Here is an 8,750-nt window from a genome sequence, read left to right as displayed (position 1 = left end):
TGTTCTTTTGCTGGAGATCTGGGAACTTGACTATTATATGTCTGGGTGTAGTTTTATTTTGGTTGTGACTGTTTGGAGTTCTAAATGCTTCATTTACCTGTATATCAGGTTCTATTTCCATGCTTGGGAAGTTTTCTGCTATGATTTCTGCAAATATTCTTTTCATGTCAGTTGTGTTGCCTCCTGCTCTTTCACTGACTCCTATTAGTCAGACATTATTCCTCTTTGCCTCGTCTTGCAGCTGTTGAATTGATTTTTCTGGATCCTTGCTGATGAGATCCTTTCTTTCACTGTTGCTAGCTGCCATGCTGTCTTCACAATCAGAATTTCTATCTTCAGCTTCATTCAAGCGGTTTTGCAGCTTTCAATGGAAGCTTTGTTTTCCTGGCAGTCTCTTTGAATCTGGTTCATGCGTTCTAAGTCCTTTCTATAATTTTCATTTAACACTTCCATCCATTGCCTTTGTTCTATTTTCTTATGTTTCTTCTTTAGATGTGTTTAGCAGTTCTTTCATTATTATTGTCATTTCATTTTTTACCTGAGAGATTATTTCTGATCTCATCTCTTCTATGGCCTTATGGAGTTGTTTCTTTAGTTCCATTGCAGTCATTTCAGCTATCAGGCATGTGTTTACCAAGTTCTCCTATGTCAATGTCTCCTGGACTTGTTCTGAGTGGGGTGGAGTTCTGGGATTGTGTTTTAGTCCTCTGTTTTGTCATGTTTGCTACCAGATGCAGAAAGCTCAGTTTCCCTCCTTAGTGGCTGCACAGCAAAGGCCGCTAGTGTCCCTAGTTTTCTTGGTGGTCAGGTTTTCCCTCAGTGTCTGCTAAGAAGCACTACTTAGTCTGGGGTTTTCTGGCAGTTGTTGATTTGTATCTAGTTATCCCAGGTCTGAGTTGCGGGCATGGTGTCAGCTGATGGCAGAATGTCTGATCCAGCATCCCCTTGCAGTTCAGGGCATGTGCATTGCCCAGACTTGGGTGGCACTGGTGTGACAACCCTTGCCCAGTAGACCTATGTCCTCAGGCAATTCAGGGTACAGGCAAAACCCAGACACAAACTGCAGGGTCAACAGATTGTGAACCACCTGTTTCTGTGTCTCCAGTCAGTTCAGGTCCCATACAGGAACCAGATGTGGGCCAGGCTGACAGCAATCACAGACTGCCAGTGCCTGTGACCCCCTCAGGGGGTCAGGATGCAAGTAAAGCACAGCCTTGAACTGCAGGACCAGCAGCTCTTGGAGCACTCGCTCACTCGGCACAGGGCTCATGCAGGGAGGGCCCACAAGTGAACCCCGGTGACAGCAGTCCCCGAGGCTTCTGAGTGGGGACCTCCTGTCTGCCATGGGTGCTCGGAGGGCAGACTCCTATTTTTTTGCTATTGAGTTTTGAGTATTGACTTTGTATCCAGCTATACTACTGAATTTATTTACTAATTCTAGGAATCTTTTGGTGGAGTTTTTGGGGTCTTACATGTAGATTATCATGTCATCTGTGAATAATGATAATCTCACTTCTTCTTTTCTTATGCTTATTCCCTTTCATGAATGTAATTCTTTCCATGATTCTGGTCACAAATTGAATTGGACAAGAACCAAATCAATTTTCCTGAAAAGGTCAACACTGCACCTGTATCAAGTTCAATGTTTAGGTTCAATGTCAATTAGATTCAATACTGACCTTGTAGGGGAAACTCACTTAGTTGTTGTACAATTTAGTTTGTAACCAGAGTCATAGGAAGAACTGAGTTCATGAACTGAGGTACCACTGTACTTGTGATAATTTCAATTCTTTTGTATTTATTTAAGTAAGCTTTGTAAACAAATATGTGTTTATTTTGAAGAAAGACCTTTATGATTCTGAAGATATGTGTATTCTATTATAATAGGACAGCACACTCTGTATATATCTATTAAGTCCATTCATTTACAGGTGTGGTTCAGCTCTGGTATTTCTTTGTTAAATTTGTTTAGTTTATCTCTTTGTAAAAGTGGGATACTGAGGTCATGTACTATTATTGTGTTGGTCTTTATTTGATCTTGTTATGTCCAGCAGTGTTATATGAAGTTATGTGCTCCTAGACCCTGTGCATACGCACTTATAATTGTTATCTCTTTATGCTGAGTTGTTCCCTTAACTAATACGTAGCAACTTTCTTTGCCTCTTCTAAACAGTTTTACCTGAAAGTTTACTTTTTATGACAATAATATTGCTGCTGCTTCTTGCTACTGGGGGTTATGGTACATGAAGTATTGTTTTCCGTGCTCTGGTTTTAAGTCTGTACATTTCTTTTTTGGATTAGAGAGTTCACTGGATATAACAGGCTGTTGGATTCTGTTATTTGATCCAGTATGAAAATCTATGTCTATTAATTGGGAAGCTGAGGTGATTCACATTGAAAGTTATTACTAAAAAGTACTGATTTATTCCTACGATTATATTCTCTCTCTGTTGTTGACTCCTTTTTCCCCCTTTTTGTTGAACTGCTCACCTTGCTCGATGCATTCATTCCATCTGCCTTGCTGGCTTTGTTGTCTCTGTCTAGGATATTCTTGAGTATTCTTTGTCAAGAATGTCCTTACTTCTCCTTTCATTTTGAAATACAGTTTTGCAGGATATATTAGCCTAGGTTGGAAGCTGTTTTCTTTTAGGGCTTGAAACATTTCAAGTTTTTTGGCCTTTAAAGTTTGTGTTGAGAAGTATTCTGTAATCCTAACAGGTTTACCTTTATAAATGATTTTTTGGATGCTTTTTTGTGCCAGCTTTTAAGATTCTGCTTTTTTGTTGAACATCTATGATCTTGACTATGCTGTGCTGTGGAGAGCTTACTTCATAGTCATTACTTGGTATTCTGTAAGCCTTGACTTCAAGTCATTTCTATTCTATAACAGCATAAATCCATCTTTGAGGGTTGATTCCTTCTTGACATAAAACCTCTTATCTGGCCTCACTTTCCAACACTACTGCTCTGTATATAAACTTCTAACACCTGGATTTTAGTAGATACATTCAGATAAGAGCAAACAGATAGGGGGTGGGGATTTAGCTCAGCGGCAAAGCACCTGCCTGGCAAGCGCAAGGTCGTGAGTTCAGTTCCCAGTACCGGAGAAAAACCAAAAAAAAAAAAAGAGCAAACAGATAAAGTATAATTACAAACATGAATGAATCTCTCAAAATAAAGAATACAGAACAAGGTTGCAGAAAAATACATAAATATGACTCAATTTGTATAAAGTAAAAAATATGATTAAGTAAATAATGGGGACAAATAACTATGAAGTAAAATTGTAAATGAAGAGAGAATAATAAATATAAATTCATGGTTGACACTTCTAGGAGGAAAGAAAAACAATACAAGTAGGTAATGGTACAGAAAGCCTTCAGAAGTATTTGTAATACTCTAGTTTTAAACTGGATATTAGAGACACAGGTATTTATTTCATTATTTGCCTTCAGAATTCACATGTACATATATAGTATATATATAATCATTTATGTGAATTAAATATTTCATGATTTTAAATCTTAAAAATAAAGCCTATTTCAGGCATTGTTTCTAATAAATGGCTCAGGAAAATAGATTTTTTAAGGTAATATGAAAAAAATATGAATTCCAACTTACATAAAATCTAATTTAATTTCTTCATTCCAGCATGGATGAGATCCACTTTCTGTATTGGTATGATATACAGTGTGTTGAAAAGAAACTTCTATGAAAGGGTGTACAGTATCCTGAAAAATATGAGCATTAACTAGGTTTTTGCAATATTTTATGTAGTTGATAATGGCAGTTGGCAGCAGAAACTTCAGAATTTTCACAATAGGGAATAGTGACAAAAGGAATTTATTTGCTATAGCATGGGAATGTGAGCATATGATAAACACTATGACTTAAAATTATTTTGGAATTTCAAACTTCTAAAAACACTTCATACCTGGTACTGACAGCAGCTATGACTATTTTAAGGAAATAGGAAATCTTTTGGTAACTAGATGGCTTAATATTTTTACTTTTCTAAACATCCATTATTCATTTATTAATTTAATAAACATCTGTCTGTATCAGGTACTTTCCTAGTATCCCAAGGTAAGTAGTACTGACCCTTAAGGATTTAAAAATCTACCAGGAGAAAATAAACAGGCAAACAAGTGCAATGAAATACAAGAAAAAACCAAGAGAAATATATTCTAGTCAAAGTGTTACACAAGAGAAAGAATAAGAGAGTTTCTCATCAAAGAAGGCATCACAGAGAAATTATTGCTTGAGCCTGGGCTTTGAAATATTGAAAAGAGATTGGTTTGTCCAATAATATGGAACTCTATGCAGGGCATTCATGGAAAGGAAATGACTAGTGTAGGTATTGTACAACAGGTAGAAGTACGACATGGCTATGAGGTGGAGAGAAATAAGGCTAACTGTCAGTCAAGAGCCAGAACAGAATTCATTTTAAGGAGCTTATACATTCTTGTACAACTGTTTATATTTATTGAATATTTATTGAAATGTTAAATACTTACCTCATTTAAGATATCATCTGAGGCTATTGATCTGGTTGTTTCTTTATGTCTGAAGCAAGGCATAGATGATTTCAAATAAGCAGGCATATTCAAGGCTCTTCAGGAAAAACAATATAGAGACCTACACTTTAATTAATTTTAGTATTCATTTTGGTAGGAATGTGTCATTATTTTCTCTATGCTTATGGAAATATATATTTCAATTTTTCTGGATCTTAGAGTTTTTGTCGTATCTTACAACAGTGGTTAGAACTAAATATTTGATAATTAGTACTGTGGAAAAGTAACTCCTAAATGCTGAACTATGGATTGGATCCAGTCTATAATAAAATTTCACTGCTATTCAGCAAAAGAAAATAAAGCAAGTGATACTTTGAGACTCTATCCTTCTTACTTTTTTATGATATTCTTTCTTTTACAAATGATTATAGAAAATGATTTTATATGTCCTTATATCACAAAGCAGTCTTTGAAATATTCATGTGTTATGAGAATATTCAATTCTATTGGTGTATAAGCTCAAGGTGTATAAAACATAGGCAAAGCAAGTATTTTAAATGTAGACTAATGAAAAGAGATTGGTTTAGCCTGTAGACAAAAGGTTTTTTTTATAGGTACAATTTTTTAATTGAAGTGAGCATAAAATATGCAAGAAGAGTATATATACGTTAAAAATGGAGCAAGAAGGATACTTAATATTCCTTAGGCCCTTGGGCACAAAATATTCATAATATATCATGCATATATGACACTAAATATATGATTATAAATATGCAGCACACACTGAATATACACAAGCACTTAATATTCATAATGCTTTAATTTGGCCATCCATTGGTGATGTCTCACAGCTTTCCTAAGACATTTGCTGAAACAAAATTGGTGTCCCACCTACTTTTTCTAGCCTCCTTCTTCCAATATGGATAAGAAACAGTAGCATGCAATAGTATGGTTGGCAGCAGAAACTTCAGAATTTTCACAATAGGGAATAGTGACAAAAGGAATTTATTTGCTATAGCATGGGAAGGTGAACATATGATAAACAGTATAACTTAAAATTATTTTGGAATTTCAAACTGCTAAAAACACTTCATACCTGGCACTGACAGCAGCTATGACTATTTTAACTTTTATTAATTTTAAGTATGTAAAGCATTAATAAAGTGGAAAGTTTTACAAATAAGAACAAGAAATTTATCACATTTACGACGAATTCTTTGCAATTCTAAAAATTAGAGTATATTTCCCTACCTATTGACTGCTGTTTTCCTGGTAGGAATATTATAGGCCCTCAATATTCTTATGAGAATTTTAATATCTCCATCAGAAATAGACTGTGCTGTGACTCTTTTTCTTTCTTTCCTCTGAGGTTTTAACTTTCTTCTTGGCTCAACAAACTTACAGATTGCATGTGTCAACTGGCTACAGAAGAAAAAAATGATCAACTGATAAACACAAAATAGTGTAGTTTGATTAACTATAAATAAGGACATTATTCTGACCCGTATTATTTTAATAATGCTGGAGTCAGAATTGTTTTAAACCCAGGAAGAAATTTCTTTTTTCTGAACACAGAAAAGAAGAAATGCTATATTTTCTCATCTAGAGAGACAATATGTTGCTCTGTACTATTTTGGGTGCATGCTCCAAAATGAGAGAAGGCCACAAAATGTGATGATCTTTCAGAAAATTATTCATTTTTCAGGAATCTTTCTCTTGTAAGTGACTGAATAGTTTGTCTCTATGGTTCTGAAACCAGAGTTGGTTTACACATACTGTCAACCATGGTAACAAAAATCCATAGAATTATATAGTCACACCCATTTTCTCCCAAGGACTGAAAATGAACCCAACAGATTTCAGCATCCTAAACCAGTTAAACTTTATTGGCAACATCAAGCATTTGCATGTGTTCTCTAGGGAGGTTTCCCAGAGACGTGGGAGACCTACTCCTGTTCTTAGTCTTAAGTTTCACCAATGGTATATGAATTGAACTGCTTTAGCAAAGACTCCCCAGTTGCTCACTGTAGATCTCAATGCCATTGCACAACTCAGGATTCTCAGATTTGCATGGAGATTATAGGTTTAGGACTACAAGCAATAGCCTGCCCAGTAGTCTCACAAGATTTATTTAAAAAACCTGCATATGTAAGGCAAAACAATTTGAGACAAAGGTGGTTTTTTTTCTTTTTTTCCTAGAAATTATCAACCAGGAGAAGGTGAAAAACTTTTTAAAATACTATATTAAAAACATACCATGTATATATTATAAAATACAAGTTAAACACAATCCAAAAATGAGCATCTGAGATGAATACACATGTTTCAGATGAAGAAATACAAATGGCAAATAAATACATAAAATAATGTTCAACATCATTAGTTATTTGAGAAATGCAAATTAAAACAACACTGAGATTTCATCTCACCCCAGAGAGAAAGGTTATCATCAAGAAATCAACCAATAACAAATGCTGGAGGGGCTGTGGGGAAAAAGGAACACTTCTCCGCTGTTTTGGGAAGTGTAGACTGGTGAAACCACTGTGGAAATCAGTTTGGAGATTCCTCAGCAAACTAGGATTAGAGGTCCCATTCAACCCAGCTATTTCCCTTTTGGATATTTTTCCAGAAGAACTGAAAATATCATGTCACAGTGATATTCGTGCATCCATGTTTACAGCAGCACAATTTGTAATAGCTAAATCATGGAAGCAACCAAAATGCCCATCAACTGAAGAATGGATTAAAAAGTTGTGGCATTTTTATATAATGGAATATTACTCAGCTCTAAAGAAAGATAAACTCAGGGCTTTTATAGGTAAATCATCACAACTAGAGACCATGCTCATAAGTGAAATAAATCAAATCTGCATATGTAAACACCGCATTGTCTCACTAGTGTAAGAATCTGAAAAGGGTGAATGAAATCTAAAAGGTACAAAAGGTATTATGAAAGGGAAAAAATTGCTAAAAGCAGCAAACAACTTGGATGAGGGAGAAGAGAAAAGAAGAAAGAGGGGAAAAATATGTATAAGGTATACACAAGATAGCTAAGATAGTTGTACTACTGATTTCTATTACTTTATTGAAAGGAACAGTTAATGTTTGTTTGATCAATCTTATATGCCTGTATTTGTTTATCTGAGCAATCAATTTGAGCAAATCATGTGTAATACAACCATCACTGTAATTTCCTATCACCTTGTCTGAAAATATGTATTGCTTGCATTGCTTTTGCACTATTTTGTTAATGTCTGTGTGTCTGTTAATATGTTTTATCTTTATAATAAATAAATAAATAAATAAATAAAATACAAATTTTAAGTAATCAAATATATTTTAGGTATATCTTCTTTTATAATCTGAAACTGCATCTTTTGGCAGGTTATTTAATATAAAAACAAAGAACTCAGAGGACTTAACAGAGGTTTAAAATTTTATATTTCTCACTTAATTTAGTACCTTGAAGATACAATTTCTTCATAATTAGCCACAATATCTGGCAAGTTAAATTTGCTAACTTTGGTGATTCTTTTCATTATTGATCTTCTCTCCTAAAAAAAATCCAGAATTAAAAAAAACATTATATTTTAAGCTTAAGTACTTACTGTGCTTCTGGCATTATTATATTTTACTGCTAGTTTTTGCAGGCAATGAATGGAAAGGGGGCTTAAATGAGTGAAATATGATTCTGTTTCTACCATACAATCGATCACAACTCACACTATCACACCAAAGCAAGCTCATTTTTTTCAGTTTTTTCTCTCTATGTCCATTTTGTCTGATCCTAATTTCTTAGCTTATATATTTTCTGTCTAACTTACAGTGTACATGTCCACAAATACTCTTTGTCAAAAGGGATGAACGCCTTGTGAACTAATTTCTGCACAAACCATTAGTAATGGACATAAATCTTGACCTACAAACTCAAAGAAATCATTTGAGTTTGATTACCACATTTCCATATTTCCACAGAGTCAGTCCTGTGCTGATTTTAAACACTTATTCTATCACTTTGCCCAGAAAGTTAGTGCTTAAACAAAGCCATTTCTCTAAGCCCTTGCAACAGATCTTGATTCTTCTAAGGTCTGTGAAAATATCCTTTTTAATCTGAGAAAATTCCTCTTTGTCTCCTGTAGCTCTATTCTTCATAATGGGTTTAGTCTTTCAGACCTAAAACCAGAAAGGAAGTATCAGGTAGCTATTCTTTGCTTTCTGACATGATGCAAATCA

The 8,750-nt window shown here is 34.5% G+C and overlaps 1 protein-coding gene across 12 annotated transcripts in view; it reads right to left on the bottom strand.

Annotated features, from left to right (window-relative positions):
* The window catches only part of Cc2d2b (coiled-coil and C2 domain containing 2B), a 101,880-nt gene that overhangs the window by 48,247 nt on the left and 44,883 nt on the right, over positions 1 to 8,750 (bottom strand). For 11 of the 12 annotated variants that reach the window (XM_013506214.1, XM_013506216.1, XM_013506218.1 and 8 more), the window contains 4 exons: positions 7,980 to 8,071; positions 5,769 to 5,939; positions 4,518 to 4,614; positions 3,622 to 3,731 (listed from right to left, as the gene is read on the bottom strand). In XM_013506214.1, coding sequence (XP_013361668.1) covers positions 3,622 to 3,731; positions 4,518 to 4,614; positions 5,769 to 5,939; positions 7,980 to 8,071 — 470 coding nt within the window. Of the gene's footprint in view, positions 1 to 3,621; positions 3,732 to 4,517; positions 4,615 to 5,768; positions 5,940 to 7,979; positions 8,072 to 8,471; positions 8,684 to 8,750 lie in introns of those variants that run through there. The other variant, XM_013506224.1, reaches the window with a different exon arrangement.

Source organism: Chinchilla lanigera, unplaced genomic scaffold (genome assembly GCF_000276665.1).
Source record: "Chinchilla lanigera isolate Chin_1 unplaced genomic scaffold, ChiLan1.0 scaffold00106, whole genome shotgun sequence".
In the NCBI taxonomy this organism is placed as follows: Eukaryota; Metazoa; Chordata; class Mammalia; order Rodentia; family Chinchillidae; genus Chinchilla; species Chinchilla lanigera.
Note: the sequence above shows the minus strand (reverse complement) of the source record. Positions and strands in the feature narration are given on the sequence as shown.